At 42.4% G+C, this 18967-nt stretch overlaps 1 protein-coding gene across 4 annotated transcripts in view; it reads left to right on the top strand.

The window, feature by feature from the left end:
• Positions 1-18967, top strand: part of CCDC88C (coiled-coil domain containing 88C) — a 91787-nt gene that overhangs the window by 30167 nt on the left and 42653 nt on the right. For all 4 annotated transcript variants that reach the window (XM_083838836.1, XM_083838837.1, XM_083838835.1 and 1 more), the window contains exons 4-8: positions 7532-7601; positions 14223-14281; positions 15927-16010; positions 17346-17486; positions 18255-18439. In XM_083838836.1, coding sequence (XP_083694962.1) covers positions 7532-7601; positions 14223-14281; positions 15927-16010; positions 17346-17486; positions 18255-18439 — 539 coding nt within the window. The remainder of the gene's footprint in view (positions 1-7531; positions 7602-14222; positions 14282-15926; positions 16011-17345; positions 17487-18254; positions 18440-18967) is intronic.

Raw genomic sequence — 18967 nt, 5'->3', positions numbered from 1 at the left:
TAACAGATTCGATGCATTTTATCTGAGCAAGTATCATGTACCCAGTTAGGTGTTTACTGTGTCTCTTCCCTATGAACATAATGGGAAAATAAAAACAAAAAAACAGGATTTAGAAATATTTGCAGTAAGAGAAGTGGTAGAAAACATATCGTATACGTAACCTGTATAGAAACCCATCGGGTTGGTGTTCGTTTCTCGACTGGAAGTTCTATTTTAATATTGTAACTTCTGTTTTCATTTCAGTGAACAAAGGACAGTGGAGCAGAGCTTATCCCCAGGAGCTCTGCATGGCTAACATAATTTGGTATCAGGCTTCAGTGTTAAAAGCTGAGAAACACTTGATCAGTTTTAGAATTTAATGTGAAAACTTTTGGCTTTATTATCCGAGCAAAATATCCTTAAACTGTGTTTGGGAAAATTGACTTGTTTTTTATGTAAGTGACTGTGCTTGGTGCTGAGTTTCGGAGAGTTCAGAAGTGCTTCAAGTCTGCTCTGATGGGCAGTGGTGTTTCTTTTTCGTGTGTGTTAGGCTGAATTATTATGGTCCTTAGAGACCACCGCAGATTAGCTGGAAGCGTGTAGAACAGATGGATTGCATTTTAGCTGGTTATATTAGTAATGCCAAGTGACAGGCCTTTAACACACCACATTCCTCATTCCCTGTTACTGCATAAACCACCCCAGGACAGCTCTAAGGTGGAATAAAATACAAGTCAAGAGTAATTTGTCTGGACACTGTCATAAATATCTGAAGTCACTTGCACATGATTTGAAGAGAAAAGTTGAGGATAAATCAATAAGCTTTTCATTTTCAGCAGGTAGGTAAATCAAAGTGCTGCTGGCAATAGGAGCTGAGGGACCCAGTGCTCTGCAATTGGATTTTCTCTTCTCTGGGTCAAATCAATATTGCCTCTAGGCACAGCTACAGGGCTCTGCATTGTATTAAAATGAGTGATTCATCTTGGAGTCAGCCACACTAGGCTAGGAAATCTACCACCATGTAGCCGCTGAAGATTTTGCTTCATATTTTAGAAGCAAATGTACATATTTATATTTAGTTTAATTAAAAAAAAAATCTTCTTCCTCTGCAGCTGGGGCTGTGGGGGTGGCAGCTTCCGTGTTATTTATTCCACTGGGCTTGAAGTAAAACCAATTGTGTCCTAAAATGCTTTTTATATAAAGTACCTTTATTTAAATGCATACAAAACTCTTGTTGTGGGATGCAAACATGTGCACTGCAAACGATTTGAATCTATCTTAAAGCAAATGTTTTCATCAGGGCTTGCCTTGCTCTCTGAGGCGTGGAGTGATTTTGTTGTATGCTGCTCTGGAGTAGGTGATTTAACCAGTTCGTAAAGCAGTGAGAGAGTGCACAGTGGATCACGTCGTAACCATGGGATCTTATTTTCATCGTCTTCCTCCATTGCTTGTTACTGTTTTGTCATTGGCCTATTGCATGTAAGTGACAAGGTCTCTGGATTTGTACAGCTTGCAGCGGATGAGGTTTTACTCTGGTCTGGGACCTCTGATAAATACCAAAACCTGAGCCGTGACAGTCCTTGATGTAAGAATTGGGTGGATGATTGTGTCTGGGTCTGTTTGCTTTTTTGTTTGTTTTTAATTGTGCACTGTCCAAATTGCGGGTGTTTATTGTTTTGATCTGAATAAAACATGGTCTTACTCCTCTGTTCAGTGTATTGCCGTCACTTGGTTAGTTACCCACACCCTGCACATGCTGAGAATGGTTAAGACTAGGCATGATTCCTTCACATCCCCTCCCACTGAGATGCCAGCCTATGATTGTCAGAACTGATCGTTTTCAGATGAGGCAACAGTTATTTTAGTGGCTTTTGGATTTCCGCATGAAGGATCTTTGAAGTGTGCTTTGTAGTTTGCTGTTTTTCAGAAAAAAAAAGCCCTTTTAAGACAGCTAATCCCCTAGTCCATCACCCAACGAATACAATTGTTGCAGAGATGAGCGAGGTTCTTAATCAAATTTTGTCACGTATATAACGTGTTGGCAGGGGAACAGCAGGTACTGAGTCACACACGTGGTGTCGTCAGGTGTGCTCGCATGGTAAGATGCACACAGAAAACGTCTCAACAAAAGATGGGTTTGTGTTTCACTTCCTTGTCATTACCCTGCTACAACTTGTTTCATCTTGTCTAATCTTTCGTGGGACCCTGTCATACAGTTTACAGTCTTGCTGTAAATCGTTTTCCTGACACCACTAATAACTCCTCAGATGATTACAAGAAAATAATAATAAAAAATATCTGAAGTTTGTATACAGTGGTAGATGAATTTCCTTCTTTTAAAGCGTAACTTCCTTGTTGTAGGCTGCAAAGTATCTTGCTTTGTTGCATAAAAACAGAACTGGAAAATTTTAAAACTATTTGAGGGAAAAAAAACAAAACATATCTGAATTTATTCTTTAAAATATGTTTTAATGTTAAAATGTACTTATTGCCTGACTGTTCACTATTCAAGTTCTGTTTCCAGAAAAGCTTGAAATCGACCCTGAGCACACCTGGTGTAGGAAGCACCGACCCGTCCCATGTTTGTGGTAGTGTCCCATGCTGCCATCCCTGCCTGGCAGGCCCTGAACTGTGGACACTCGCAGGGAGTTTATCAAAGCGCGTAGGGCCCCGCTCCCAGTGCCGTTTGGAGATCAGATCCATGCTGAGGTTATTGGAGAAAGGTGTCGACAGCGCTGCATAGGTAGGGCTCTGCTGAACTTTCCCATTCCGTGGGTCTGAGTTGCAGTTGAAATGTAAGCCTGTTTCTCTGGCCAGGGAATGTTTGCTTTTAGTGGTATAAATAAAGCTGCTGATGGTTTTTCCTCATGGGCATTTCAAGTAGGGAAGCACCATTTGGCTCCCAGTCAGCTGGGCAATTAGCATTTTATAGCCAAGCAATATACTTAAATGGAATGGCTTGGCTTGAGCATTGAATTACAATGGCCAGTAGACTGCTGTTCTTCTTACATAATTTATTTGGGACTCGCTTCTTGTTTAGCTTTCAGGCAGAGGTTAATTTAATTCCGCATGGGAAGCTCGTAGTTACTTTACATTGACGCTGTGCTGTACTGTGGCACAGGGAAGAGTTTCTGTGTAAAGCTTATATTTGCCTGGTCTCTGAGCCATGGGAAGGACAGTTTTACTTACTCCTCTCCTAGCAGTGCATTCTTTGCTGGAACCATTGGCATGCTTTCACTGGCATTTAAAAACACAGCCAAGAATGATACCTTAAGACCATTTTCTTCCATGCTGTTGCACATGTATTTTGAAGGAGTAAATGTGCATTATGGGCCCAGGAGATTTTGTTCCTACAAAATTACAAGGGGGCCATTTACCCTGTAACGGGTAAATAAAGTGTTAATACACGACTGTGGGGACTTGAGAGTGAGAGTTGCCGCTGCATATCTTCTAATGACCCAAGGCAGACAGCACATACCCTGCGTGTGATCTTGGAAAGATAAAAACAGCAAGTAAAACATGCCTCAGCACTCCAGAGACAAATTGGAAGCTCTCTGACTGAGGGGATGAGGTTGCTGCAGTGTGTTTGTTCATGTTCTTAATAAGCCTAAGGGCTTCACTCAGCGCTTACAGTTTTATCAGGAATCTTGTATGTGTCTTGATTTTCTCCTAAAGCCCTCGACTTGTAGAGTCTGTGGGGGGGAATGTTGGCTTTTTTTTTTTTTAAGCTCCCTTCTTAGGAAAGTGACTGCAAATGTGAAGCAAGTGTATGCCAAGGGCTCAGAGGTCAGAAGGCTACTGCCGAGAACACAGCATTTATTTACGTTTTAAACTCGTGATTCCTGGGTAACTTAAGAGTATTTTTGAATCCTCAGGGTGCCGGTGTGGAGTTCCAAGCTACTTTCAGCAAAACTCAGGCTTTGGCAGCCAGACTTGCTCCCCGTTGCTCCTGTCTGCTGGTTGTTTCAGCCTGCCTCACTCACTGCTGCAGGCAGGCCCGGCAGAGAGCAAGGGCTGAAGAGGCGGTTTGACCTGCGCATGGGAAGCTGTCCCGCTGGATACAGGGTCACGTAACTCCCCGTGTAGAAACCTTGGTGGGCTTTTCCTATTGGGTTTGGGGAGTCTGGCTCAAGTGGCGTGAGTTTTGGCTGCCAGTATTTCTATTTTGTGATGGTAAGCGATGACCTGCTAACTAAAAGCATCAATTCCTGCCGCCATTGCTGCTGACAGAAGAGCTTAGATTTTGGACAAATCCCTTCAAGTTTAAAATATCCTCTTTGGAAGAGGGTTTCAGGCACCAACAGGAGCTGTGCTAATGCCTAATCATGATCTGTTTTGAATTGTATTCCTTAAATAAGACTGCTGATAGCAACACTGTTTTGTCATGGAAATCTCATTAGCAGCAGTTAAAAAAAAAAAAAAAAGGCAAACAGTAGTGTGGGAAAGATGATTCCTAACGTGCAGTTGCTGGCCTCCGAGCTGGTTAATGGCCTCAGTGTAAAGCTGACAACTCAAACCCTAATTGTTTTAATAATTAGGGAAATTGTTACCATATGTTGTTGCTGTAACCTTTACCGTTTTAATCAAGCTTTCCTTGTGCTGTAAAAATGATTAAAAGGTCTCTCACAGGAGAAATTAGAATTTTTGCTTGTATAGTTGTTCTCTGGAGTATTGTGGGGTTTTGTGGGCAATTTAAAGTGCTTGCAAACCTTGCTTTGCTCTGCAGCAGCTCCTGCCTGCCCCTGGCCATGCCGTGCATCTGAGGGAGAACAAATCCACGAATACACGGCATCCCTGCCTTCGCTCTTGTGACTCAGAGCTGTGTTGGATTCCATGCGTAACAGCATCCTTTACATAATACAGTCGCTTGCTGCCCTTGGGGGGAAATGTCACATTTTATCTGCTGTTTATTTCGCTGATGGGGCTCCAGCTGCGCGTCCGGGTTAGCCCAGTGGCTGGTGTAGGAGCTGGTTGGCTCTGTGGAGCGCCTTGATCCGTGGTGAGGGGTCACAGCTTGGTGGGGTTAAATGTGAGGGTTTAAGCAATGCGTCTGAGGCACCATCACATTATCCCAGCTATTGAATCACTCCATGTCAGCTGAGCCTTAGTAAATTTTTGTGGTTTTAGCCTGTATAAAATCAGGGGTATAATTCATCAGCATCGATGTAAGAGTTTTCAACTAACACACTTCAGCTCACCCTTGTAGCCGAGTGGTGTGTTGATATATCTCACTTAACAGAGGGTAGTTCACTAAACTGAAGTAACTTTATTTCTGTGATTCTTCCCCCATCTTGAAAAATGAGGGCAATGGCATTGACCCTCCTTTATAAAGCACCGAGATCTACCGATGAGCTACACAACGTAAAGGCGTTATCGCAAATAATAATCTTAAGTGGAGGCATTTAAATGATGAAGATAGTTATCTGTGTATTTTAAAAATAAACAGATCAGCGTCTCACCTCTTGCAACAATTGGGATCTTTCAGTCTGAATTAAGAAATCACTCCTCACAGCTTCAGGGCCGTTTCTGCTTGCGTTCAGCTCCTGCCAGATGCGAGGTTCAGGCAGCCCCGGGGGCGTGCAGGCATGGTTATGTTGGATGGTATACTCGCAATAATTTTACGGGAGCAGTGCATGGGAATGTTAACAGCAGAAAGGTTAGCCGTAACGTCCTTTGTGTCTGCGGGTTAAGTAGCTGGCGATCTGATGATTACACAAAGACAAACTGAATTCTTTATGCATTCCTGCCTCAGTGCCACTCCATGCGCTGGGTGACTGGAAACAAAATTCTCCTTTTTTTTTTTTTTTTGCCATGGAAATCGCTGGTTAGAGCCCAATACTTTGGCATATGCAAATTTTGAATTTGTTTAAAGCCTTGGTGCCCCCCTGTATTGCCATAACAGATATTGCTCTGTGTTCTTACGAGCGACGTGGTTTGCAGCTGCTTGGATAACAGGTGCAAACAGACTTCTGTTTAACGTGCACAAAGTGTAAAATGCATTTGGCTAATGGCTCAACAAATGCCTGGCCCACATTAGCCAAACTGCACATTACATGAAGATCTGTAGAGCCTGCCTTCTTAGCAGCACCAAAACCCCTGTCAGCTGTGCTGCTGAGATATTTCTACTTTATCCGGAAAGTTACTGCTGAGGAGTGTATTCTGAGCATGGATTGGAGGGGGAAAAATGATCTGTGTTACGTCCAAAACTTTTTTAAAAAAAGCATCCACTCTGATTACTTATCAGATGCTGCAGGCTCACTGGAATATTTCCTCTTTCAATCAGGTTTAATTTTTCTTCCTACGGTAACTTTGAAAGCAGAGAAATAACAACCCAGTAACTTGGAGAGGAAGTGTTCAGTGAATGGGTGATTGTTTTAGGAAATGTGTGCCTGTGCTTTGTGCCTGGCTGCAGTGTTTTTTCCTCTGGCGCTGAGGATTTCACAAGTTTTAAAGCGTGAGCCCTCCCCATGGCTGTGGGGGAGTCTGGGATGTGGAGACAAGCGAGAAAAGGGCACCTGCCAAACATTTGGTAGAGTCATATGGGGAACCTTTGTTTCCTGAATCCCAGCACGGTGCTTTCAGCACACAGCCATTTCCCTCCCAGTCTTTTTATGCAAAATAAATACTTGCCAGCACAGTGTTTTATTCCAGTCATCGCAAACGGGTGCTAGTAACTGCAGGTTGAAGCTAGGAACCGTACTGCTGTGCTCAGTATGTTACAGAAAATTACTTGAGTGCGTGGCTGAACACAGCACTGTACAGAGTTCCCTTTGCAGTGTATTTTTTTGTCCACCTTTGGGCATTTTGCCTGCCCCAGGGCTTGTAGCCTTTCCTCTCTAAGCCTGCTCAGTCATTTCAGAGTAGCTTCAGGCAGCTGACATTTAAGTGATTCTGACCGAACAATGCACCTCCCTTCCTTATCTCCCCCCAAGATAAAAGGACATTTAAATGAGGTTCACAACATTATTAAACAAATGTGTTTTTTCTCCCCATTAAAAACAAAGGAAGCAAATCTAGGACTTTAAATCTGTTTTCTCTGAGCAGTGCAAGAAGTCTGTTCAATAGCTTTCCCCCCACACCCACTTCCCAAGCCCATCATTAGAATCTCAGACCCATGAAATGATTTGACCAATTATTTGAATTACTCAAACTTCACAGACAGGCTTAGGTGCCTTTGATGAACCCGCTGCATTTGTACGCCTTGGAACATGACAACAGCTGTATGTTGAACATCAAATGAATACAGGTCATGCCTGGGGTAAAGGCATGACTGATGGGTGTGCCTGGCATGGCTGTGCATTTATTTTGATTAGTACCATGGGACCCTCCAAGTTCTCTCTCCTCCATTGGTAAAAGAGGCGTTTAGTGTATGTTAGCTGTGCAACCTGATGCCATCTTCAAATAGGGATTTCTCTCTCAAGTGGGGCTTCCTCTTGTGACCTCTGAACTGCCAGTATATTAAAGGCTTTGTAATCGATGGAGCTCTGTATTCTTTGTGGCATGATTGATTGGGATTCCTTCACACTGAACTTTGTTGTTCTCTTTTGTTTAGGAAGTCCTCCAGCAGCTGATCGTAATGAATTTACCAAATGTTCTAATGATTGGCAAAGATCCTCTTTCTGGTGAGTAGTTTGTTGGGTTCTTCACCTCTCCCCTGTGCTAAATGAAGTCTGTATTTGTTTTATTCTACTTACCTGTGTATACAAGTACAATATCTGATACGTTTGCATATGTCTTGCAAATATACACTTATATACACATGATAGCGAGTTCTTGCCAAAGCCAGAGCAACAACTGTTTGCTTGAAAGTCATGTCTCTTTGCTTGTTGCTGCAAGTGACCAAGAGCACAGTCTGCCATAGAAGAACCATTTGTCCTCCTAGTTTTCATCTCTGATGTAGCACAATACCAATGCCAAGGACAGTGAATCTATTTTTACCAAAGAAGGAAAAATGAATGAACCCTGTCAGTAGTGACGGGGCAAGACATGGTAACCAGCATCTCCAGAACAAACAAATGGCAGAAACCTTGGCAGAAAATTTCATTGTGCTGCTCTTGGCAGCTGTAGTGTATGTACATACACAAAGGGATTATATCAGAAAAGAATATTAACTTACAGATACTGGGTCACTGAAACTCAGTCCTGACACTTTTGCAGTAAAATCAAGCTGAGAGTAAGGTACCCACTTCTTCAACAAGCACAGTAAACTCTGAAATGCCAGTCTTATTTTTTCTGTACGGGCTACTGTTACAGCTAAAGAAAATATAAATGTAAGAGCTGTTGCTTTTCTCAGTCATATGGACAGTCAACAAAAGCTGGGGTGCTAGCTAGCATCAAGAATGCTTCTGAATAGAGATGTCTGGGCCAAAAAGGCAAACTCTGCTGGCTGTGTCAATGGGAAAGGCTGTCTGGCTTATTGCAGTGGCTGGTCCTGAGTGACAGCTGGCAGGAGGCTCACAGCGCAGTAACCACAGCGTTGGTTCCTGGGGAAGCTGCACACTTGAAAGCTGTCGTGTACTTATGTATAGTTTCCCACCATTGACTTGGTGCTTGTCAGCACCTTAAATCAATCTTTCTTTGAAGAAAGCACCTGATGTGTCTCTTGTAGGAAAGATATTGGCCAGCTCCTCTAATTACAACCAGACGTTTGCCTTACGTTCTGACATCTTTTGAAATGTGGTCTTCTCGTTGTTTTTTTTATTTATCTGTCCCTGACTTACTGTTGACGTTATTTAGGAGAACATGAAAAAGAGGATAAAGAATGTGAGAATATAACAGTTAGATGGCAGAAAATGACGGGATGTGTGTGTATTAAAAACATGAAGTTCTTGTTTAGCCATATTACATACTGCTTTTGAGAACCAGTTACAGCTTAGGCACTGCACAGGTAGCTGTTGTGCAAAGGAAGGCTTGAGATGTGCTTGCTCCAAAGAACATATGCAAATAGACTTTTGGGGAGAGGATTTCAAAAGAAGCTTGTCTTAATCTTACCCTTAGAGGTAAGGGAGAATGTGCTGAAGGAATGGTTAGGGAAATAAAGAACTAGGGGAGTTTTCAGAAAGAGACCTGGCTCAGGGCTGATGGGAAGCCTGGAAAGTAGCAACAGGGAGGAGAGGTCTGCAGAGGCGTTACTAAAACCAATAGAAAGCAGCTCACAAGAAAGCCTAATGCAGGAGTAGGCTGTGTTGCGGGTGAGTGGTAACTGTTGGACTTACGTCTTTGTTGCTGAGTGTTTTGCAGGGAAGAGTGAGAGGAAGGCAGTGACACATGGAAGGAAAAGAAAGTGAAATGAGATATTCTTTCTGTCAGTGAGAGAGCTAAAGGAGGGCTGCAGATTGAATAGAAATGTGAGGACAAAGCAGTCGTCAGCATGGGAAATGGTGCTTTTGGCATGAATACAGAGAAACCCCAGGGAAAGCTGACAGAGGAGTGAGGAGGCTGGGCATGACAGCAGTATGGGGAGAAGAGATGAGGCAGATATGAATTATCGGAGGCTAATGCTTAGAAGTGATAAGAATAGTAGAGGAGAAACCTCTTTCTGTCAGTGGTCCAATTCAGGACAGAGTTGGGGAAGCAGGGGAAGGAAGGTCCTGGAGGGAGCATCTGCAGAGGCAGTGCTGGGTGAGGGGCTGTGGGGAGCAGCTGAGGCTGGAGGCTGAAGTCAGGCAGGCAGACTGGAAGGGGTGGATCTCAGAGGCATTGATCAAATCCCAGTTTTTGCTTTCCCTGTGTCATAGGTAAGGTAATCATAGAATGGCTTGGGTTGGAAGGGACCTTAAAGATCATCTAACTCCAACCCCATATCTGAATGAAAGATACCTCTTACCTAGAGGAAGAAAAAATTATCATATAATCACATTCTTGGAAAACATAATACGTTGTTGTGTACTGTTTGAACTGGGATGGCTCCTAATGACTGTATTAATTCCATAGATCCTGGACCAGAGAGCTGCTAAATTGTTCCATGTGATTCACTCTGTAATAATTTTAGTGATTTCTTCCTTGTAATGAGCCCACATGATGTTTTACTAAGCATGTTTTTCAGAGCTGTCTGTTCACCAGTGCAATCTGCAAATTTCACTTTGTCCTAAAACAGCCAAAAGTGGTGTTACATGTTTTAAATTAGAAACTGCACAGCTCTAAAGCTGAGAATGCTGTTCTTGCTATGTAGCTCCCATTTGGCACTCAACATTTGGGACTACGGAGGGCTTCTGCAGCTGTATTTGGAACATGAGACTATTGAAAAGACAGAGCCACTGCTACTAAAAATGCGGTTGTAGTTGGGCTTTTGCATAGGAGATTGTGCATGTCTACTAGGTTTAGGAGCTTTACGAGCTTCCACGTACTCTAAATCATTTTGTTCCAGGCTGTGGCAGGTTTGCCTACTGCAGTTCATTTGTCCCATAAGCATTACAATTACAAAAAGTAGTTAGTGAGAAGATGAAGTCTTTGACTGTTTTGTAGAAAGTAGGGAGCTGAACAGAAACCTGGAAGTTTAGTTAAAGAATTTAGAAAACTTTTCCGGGAATATGACTTGCAAAATCATGCATCTGACATTACAGGACTTACTCCTCTCACTATGCTGTGCAGTAGACAACTACTACCATTAAACTTCCTCTCTGTTTTTGTCTTCCTCTAAGGTTTTTATTGAACAGTCTTTTCAATTTGCTACTGCACCACCAATTCCTTGTGTTCAATATGAAAATCATCAGCATATTTTTCATCAGACATGGTTCTTTGGGGGCAGGGGGCATTTAACTTCTTTCAGAACAAGAATGGAAATGAGGTCTTGTTTGCCTGATGTAGGCTCATTTCTGTCACTTCAAAACAGAAAACTTTGCTATTTAGATCCCCTTTTCATTTTACATGCGAAGTTTGTGAATGAGCAAGCCGCAGATCCCTGCTAGTAAATATCTATAGAAACTGTTTTTCATTAAAATCCTAAAAGATGTGTGCTCCCACTGGGGTATTTTTTCATGTCTGGTTTCCTTCCTCATTTTGTTTCATAATCCTCCAGACACACAAAGGTTCATAAAGTATGAAGTTAATAACAAAACACTGCCTCAGTAGTGTAAATTTGGAATTCAGGCTTTTCTTATCCAGGATGTTGCTACAGCTGGGAAAAACAGCAGTTGTGTGCTTCACCCCTTCCCAGCTTCTCCACAGATTCACTGGCTGCTGCATGTAGCACTACACAAAATATCATTCTCTCTTGCCTGCTGGAGGAAAATTAAAGTAGGAAAGTACATAAAGAAGCTTCACAGGCTCAAAATTTCTTGTTTTTGGGCTCTTTCGCTTTTTTTTTCCCATTTTCTCTTACATCTTTCCTTCTCCTCCAACCCCCCTCTCATTTTTTCAATCTTCTGTATCATCTCTGTACCTTCATCCTCATTTTTTGTTGTCTCCTAATCTCTTTGCCCGCCTTCTCCCTGAATCATGCCATCTGTTTCTCGCCCTCTGTCTCCTGCGAGAGCAGAGGGGCCTCCTGGCCCGGCGGCACAGGGCGGCTCCTGGGGCACACAGGTGGTGTTGGCTTTTTCCCCCTTCCAGACAACCCGCTGCTGGCAGCAGATGGGCTTTCTGCACATCCCCAGGTTGCTGGCTCCATCGCAGGCCCAGATATGTAGCCTGCAGCAGCCGCCCTGGAATTCTCAAAAAGGTGTTAAAAAGGGAGGAAAAAAAAAAAAAGAGAGACAAGCAACACGTCATTTTTTTTTGTTAGCACCTCTCTGTTTAGGTGCTAATTGAATCCAAACCGTTGGCTTCAGCTTGTGGATATCTGTCTGTCGAGAGCTGCCCCAGACCTAAGCGCTGGCTTCCTAGGTTGTAGGAGCACGCTTCTGGTAAGGTCAGCTAATAAGGCTGCCAAATGTTAGCGTTTAAACAGTAGCAAACTAATAAACTCGTGATTGCCTTCAGTCTTTTACTTTCTCACTGCTTTCCATAAGCTGCAGTGTAGCTTTCCCTCCCAAAGGGACTTGTGTCTCCCCGGGGTTCTTTTTCTGATGGGAGAGCTCAAGTGGGGACGAGGTCTCTAAGTGGTGTTTCCAGGCAAGGTCAGTCCCTGATGGGAGAGCAGGCTGACCTCGTTAAGTTACCCTGCTAACGGTATTTCACCTCACAGGGTCATGCAGCATCAGCAGTGCACATCTGTTAGCTCAAGGAGAGGAAAACAAAGCCTATTGCCTTTGGTGCAGACAGTGTGGTTTGAATGGCTTAAGAAACTTGCCTGACTTTGGGATATATAGATGCACTCGTTGGAAAATAATTTTCTAAACCGAATAATTCCAAGCCACCAGGCCCACCTGGAGGACAGCTGTGATGCTGTGGTGCGTGGATTGGGTTTGGGGACCCATAGGATTAGAGCACCTGTCTGGCATGATCTGGAGTCAGCAGCCGGGTGTCTTCTCCCAGTACCTTCAGTCTCCTGGAGCAGATGTTTCAGTATGTCTGGGAGAAACAGAGGGCCACCGCAGTCACTCGCTCTCCTTCACCTAGCAACTTGCTCTTGTGTCCCATGGGTGTGCTCTGCATTTAATACCTAGTCTGGGTCTGCTCTGAAACTGATGCAGAATGAAACCAAGTGCTGAAACTAACAAAAACTCCACTTTGGGGGGGCGGGGAATTCTTCTGATCACACTTAGTATCTCCTTGGGCTAGTGGTGTTGCTGCAGGAACTGTTCATGAAGTAGCAGATCTCTTGTTTTTTTTGTGTGTGTGAGATACTGAAATGTTATTTGTATATTAGATTGTAAATTTTCAGAAGGGAGTAAGTCAGATACGTTGCTGGATGTGGGGAGAGGGATCAAGGCAGACTATATGTTTTTCAAAACCAATTTTCAAATATTCTACAGGGAAGCGAACAATGAAGTTGTTGAAAAGTTGTTAAACAAGTGAGGTAAACCTAAGGCCTGCGCAGAGCACTTCTCTTTTAAAAGGACGTGAGAAAACAAATTATTTCCGAAGCTGCCCACGTGCTGCTCTGTGAGGTTCTCGGGCTGCAAGGAGGCCCCGTGGTGGCCGCGGTCAGTATCGGGCCATGGGGCCGCGGGTCGGTGCAAGGCCGGCCGCCCAGCCTTGGTCCCACACGTGGCGCTGACAGGCTGCCGGCCCAGCCTAGGGGCACAGCGTTGGTGTGGGGACACGGTGGCACTCGGAAGTCGCCATCTTGTCTGCTCAGTGCAGGGTACGAAGTGGAAACGTTTATCCCACAGTTATGTACCCTGTGTCAGGAAACAGTCATATAGGGATGAGAGAGAACTGTACGTGGCCCATTTGTTTCTATCCTGTTCCCCTGTGTGGATGAAGACTGGCTTTTCCTGAACATCTCATTTTGAACCTCGGTTCTTTTATAACTACATAATGAATTTTGATCCTCTGTGAAGCTCCTTGGCATCCACCTCCCTGCATCTACCTTTGATATACATAATTTTCTTTACCGCCCAACAGTCCACACACAAATTTTGTTGAAAGAAGATCTGGAGCTGGCTCAGAGCCACACCAGTTTCCCGTGTGTGGCTTCTTCTCTCCTAACCTTAGGAGGTGGCGCGGGGCTGTCAGCTGCAGCAGGGTCCCCTGCGGTGACAAACCTGCGTGTCCCTCCTCCCCCCCGTGGTTCCAGAGCATATGGCTAGCTGCCTCTCCTCCCTTCTGCAACGCTCGTTTTTCATCCCTCTTAGCACATGGGGCTTGCGCTTCAAAGTGAGAACACGCTTTGATGCAGAACCAGAGGCAGCATTAGTTGCTGAGTATCTCTCTAAAGAGAGGATTTATGTGCACAGAATGGCCTTCGTTTTTTGGGAACACTGAGCAGTAACTACAGACGCAGAATTTAGGATGAGTTTGTCTTTTCAGAGTAACTGTCCTTCGCCTTCTGCCCAGGGTGTCTTTTGGTTTGTTTTTGTTTTTCACCCTTGTTAATCACAAACCAAGGGACAAGAATTGGGCATGTGCATAAACCGTATAAAGGAAAAAAAAAAATTTTTACTGCATGAGCCAAAAAAGAACTCAGAAAATGTGGGGGTAGCACATGGGAGGAAGTCTTGTTGGATTTGGGATTTTAAATAATCCATAAGAGTTGTACTGTCATATGGGAAGTATGGTAACAGTATAATGGGCACATATCTCAACAGGCATTTGTCCAAAGAAGGTATTTCTCTTAAGGAGGATATTTTGGAGATGATGATTTGCAAGTACTTAATTTATGTTGCACATATATACTGATTCCCTTTTTTCCTTTCTAGGTAAAAGCATGGATGAAATTAAGAAGCTGCTGTTGTTGGTTCTGGGATGTGCTGTGCAGGTGAACATTTAAAGGCTTTAAAAATACTGGCTTTTGAATCTTTTGAGTCTTTTGTTCTTTCTGGGCTGAGAAAAGCCACCCAAAGATCACTGCTGTATGAAAAAATCCCCAGCTCAAGATAAATTGTGAACTAAAATTGTGAAAAAACACAATAGGTGAATGAAGTGAATGCAGGGAAAAAGCACAGGGAAAGGAAGCACAGTTTGTGACAGAGTAACCTCAATGTTACCAACATTTAAATCAGATGCAGGATAAGTACTCTTGCAACTAATTAGCCAACTTTGATAACAGAGTGTGAAAAGATAAGCTTTGAACAGTGTTCTTGATATCAAGATTGGTGGTTTATTTTCTTACTATTTGGAAATGCGTGTGTAGTAGTACAAAACAAATAGATAAGCTAACAGTCTAAACATTTGTTTAATGGAGCCTGATTTTGTTTGCATAATCGTTTGATTGGATGTAGATATGTAGAAAATCTGAGATGAATAACTACTTTGTATATTCATGTGGGGATTTTTATGTGGCATTTGTTAAAATAAATGGATGGGCAATGTATATGGGAAAATCCCCAGAAATAGGCGACAGTTACCAGATAAAGAAATCAGTGTTCTGCCCACCAAACCTCCCTGGTAGTAAACAACAGACGCATCGTGGACTAGCCTTTGCTTATAATTGACCTTGTTTGTAGGTCTGTCTAGTGTTTTTGTCATGCCTTAGGACACTTACCCTGCTCAGCTATGTCAAGTCAATTATGTCAGAGTAACACTGTCTTCATATGGCTGCTCTGAACTTCATCTCAGTGCTACATTGCAACACAAAGAACAGAGGTCTGATTTGACAAGCTGTTGTGCATCCTCAGTCCCCATTTACAGTTCTGAGGTTCTTCCCAGTAACATGAGTGGTGAGACTCAGAAGCAGACCCCAAAGGGACACTGCAGAAAAAGCAGTTAAAAAACTTTAATGTTTAACTTTTCTATTGCCATCCTGTAACCACTGTGCATTGTAATGTAATTAGTGTACAGTTCCTGATATATTGATAGCAGATGTCTGACTTTAAAAACTTTTAGTGAAAGATTTACTAAACTGTTTGTCTGAAATGTCACTCGTTTTTATCCAGAAGGTTTCCCAACCCTGCTTTTTATCTAAAGCACATGTTGATTTTGTCCAACAAGCAAAGCAAAGCATTGATGTGAATAGTATCTAAAGAGATGCATCTTTTTTCATTGCCAAAGCCATGCGAAATGCAAACAGGAAAGCAGACAGGTTAAATGATGCAATGTAAATGTAGGTCTTGTACTCACCTGGTTTATGTTTGTGCAGCTCCATTAATGAAGCTGTGATAATTTCCTCCAGCTGTTGCCCCACCTCTTGGTCTCTTTGCATTTTAAACTTGTTTATAAAGAGCAAAACCAGCCTTTTAACTTAGCCTTACTTGTACTGACTGTAAAAGACTTGAAATAATTTACAGCATGATTCAGTTCATGCTCCATACAGAGCAACAAAGTGTTATACCTTCTAACATGACAAAGTATAGGTCTTGAATATTTTGTCATTAGCAATGTAGTGATTTTTTTTGAGGGGGTGGAAAATGTTGTAGTAAGTTTTAGGATGTAGCACTGTTTCAGGGAGTGTTTTCTTTTAACAGTGTGAAAGAAAAGAAGAGTTCATTGAAAGAATAAAACAGCTGGATATTGAAACTCAAGCTGCCATTGTGTCACACATTCAGGAGGTGGGACTCGCAGTATTTTCAGTTTTCATTTTTCATCCTCTCCTTTCCTTGACTTGATTTATCAATGTTTTTGCTATGTCGATGCTTGAAATTTCATGGTGGATTCATAAACTTCAGAGAAAAAAATGATTCTTCTGTGGATATACTATTGTAATCAAATTATAAGGTGAAAATGGTAGGTGTTTTTTAAAATGTCACTGTAGGTGCAGTGGTAAATGTGCTTGCTGCTTATAGGCTATGTAGAAGATATTGTTGTAAGGATATGTGTGCATTATTTTCAAAAAGCATGTCTGGCTTAGGAGCTGAAGTCCCATTTACAGTAATGGTGTAGGCACGTGGTCCCTTAGTCCTGTGGCCGGTAAGACACAGGTTCCCCCAAGGTGTGCTTGGGCCAGTGGGGCTCCAAGTCTGGTGGTCTTGAAAATCATGCTCTGCAGCTGAAATTAGACACATGCTTTGTTTTTTAAAGAGAAACCTGATTCAATGACAGGTGTATTCTTAGACTTCTAAGATTTCCGTAAAAGGAAGGACTGTGTGTGGCTGTTTGTGTGGCTGTTAGGAACCAGCTTGCTTTGGAGATCCAAAGAGAAGCCCTGAGGAAATGCCCTCTGCTTGGGTGTGCCTCACCGGGAAATGGGCACTGGGTGAGGTCTGGTGTCCTGAGGTGCAGGTGTAAAAAGCCTAATGCACTGAGATTTAAGGAACAAGGAGTGGAAGTCTAATTCAGGAACTTTTTCATTAACATTTAAAAAAAATAGATCTGCTTAAAAAAAAAAAAAGATAAGCACATAAGCAGGAACATTCTTTAACTGACTGAGGTTGAGAGCCTTTCCACTTGCATGGCATTTCTGCTAAATGATTCATATGGAACCAGTGTGAGTAAGGTATCAGAGAAAAGAAACACTGCTAGCAACAACCGGAGATGTCCAGTCCTCTCAGCTCTATCAGCTGCAAATTGCAAAGTCATTGAAAACAGCTTCTCTGTCTTAGCAGTTCCTTCTAACTTCTGTAGTGACCACCGCAGTACTTGAAGTAAGACAGTTTCTAACACATATGTCAATAGGATTTGTGCTTGCTTATACCTGACCACTTCTAAAAATCATCTGTCTTCATAATTTAAAAAAATATATAAATACTGGAAATTGCTGGGTAGTGTTAGAGTTAACCTAGTCAATGTCTGTTATTTCAAACCTGTTTTTGGTGAAATGTGGTATGCCTCTTAACAGATCAGTAGGAGAACCTGGGAGATGCGCCACATACAGCAAAAAAAAAAAAAAAATCAACCAGTGGAAACACTTTTTTTTTCTTCTTTTTTTTTTCCCCCCTTGTGACTAGGTGACTCACAACCAGGAGAATGTCTTTGACTTGCAGTGGCTGGAGCTTCCAGACATGGCCCCAGAAGAACTGGAGTCTCTCTCCAGGAATATGGTTTTCCACCTCAAGAGGCTTATTGATGAAAGAGACGAGTGCACAGAGGTACCTCGACTTCTCACTCTCTTATATAGTGCTGATGTGGAGCAGCACATGCAGGCTCTCTTCCCTCTGTTGTCTTGTTATTTTTTTTTGTTAACTGGGTTTCTATTTGTTCTAAACCTTTGAACTACACCTCTGAAAATCTGTAGAAAGATTGTCTTTTTCATTCACATATAAACACTGAAGTGTGATGAAATGATTGGTAAGAAGAGTGCATGCAGTAAAGAGACCAAAGCATTTGAAGTTGACTTTGTCTTGAGATTTTTATCTCTGCATGTCTGCTCAACTGTTCATTTTCGTGACTGCTTGCCTATCTCTCCAGTGATATCTACCATCATGGGTTCCAGTGTCTTCGCTTGCCTTTTTTTTTTTTTTTTTTCCTGTGTGAAACAAGGTCTATCTGTTGCTGACTCATAAGTTCATCTTACTTCAGATCTCTGCAGGAGGCTTCTCCCCTTCTTTTTAGCCTGTTAATCTTCTGTCATGCATTTGACTTTGTGAATGTGTTGGTTAAAATTGTTAGTTGTTACAATTTATATGAGTTCTCCAAGCAAAATAGGCTGCTTATTTTGAGCATTGGAAAGGAAATGTTTTAGTGGTCTGAGCATGGTGGAGATTGCTTATCTCTTCTGTGTAACCTTCCCACCTATCAGTTGAATTCTGTATAATGACAGGCTAATAATTTTCTACATTTATACATCATTTTTAGATGCTTGAAAAACAATGTTTAATTATTGCTATATTTATCCCACTACCCTTCTGTATTTCCAGGTAATTGTAGATCTCACACAAGAGAGGGACTATCTGCAATCTCAGCAACCCACAAGTCCTCTGAAAGCACCAACTCCAGATTCTTCACCAAACACACCTAGCCCTCTTTCTAATGAAGACAAGCAACACATTGCAGTTGAGCTGGCAGACACAAAGGCTAAACTGAGAAGAATTCGACAGGAACTGTGAGTCACCAGTGACTTTTGCTTCTAGAGAGACTTGTGTATTAAGTCTTGGGCATCCTGAAAGTGCAGTTGCCTATCAGCTTCGGTATATTGACTTCCATGAGAGCTCTCAGTATCGTGTATTTCACAATTTTATTCGTATTAGTAGGCAGCCTGTATGGATGTTCCATCTTTCTTCTTTATTAACTGTTCTTTAAATATAGAGTGATGGCTACTTTTTCTTTTTGTCTCTCATCTCTGTCTTCCCCGTTTTAAAATGTTAGTGGTTACTCGCACTTTTTAATTATTACTGAGAAGTCCAGAGGACAGTAAAGCTAGCTATGATGTCAGTAGCACCATTAAGCACCAGACTTCGAACAGTTGTACTTAATATCAAAAAACAAACAAAAAAAAGTTGCATTTTCACATCTGTGATGTATGCGGTATCACAAGAAAACGTACCTTACTTTTATGAAGTTGTCATGTCCTCAAGGAGGCTCCGTGTTCAGTATATGCTAGGAGGTTTCTATCCTTCTTTCCAGTTTCCCA

This window comes from Anser anser, assembly GCF_964211835.1.
Source record: "Anser anser genome assembly, chromosome: 5".
Taxonomy (NCBI): Eukaryota; Metazoa; Chordata; class Aves; order Anseriformes; family Anatidae; genus Anser; species Anser anser.
The sequence above is the reverse complement of the archived record's forward strand: the minus strand, read 5'-3'. Positions and strand labels throughout refer to the sequence as shown.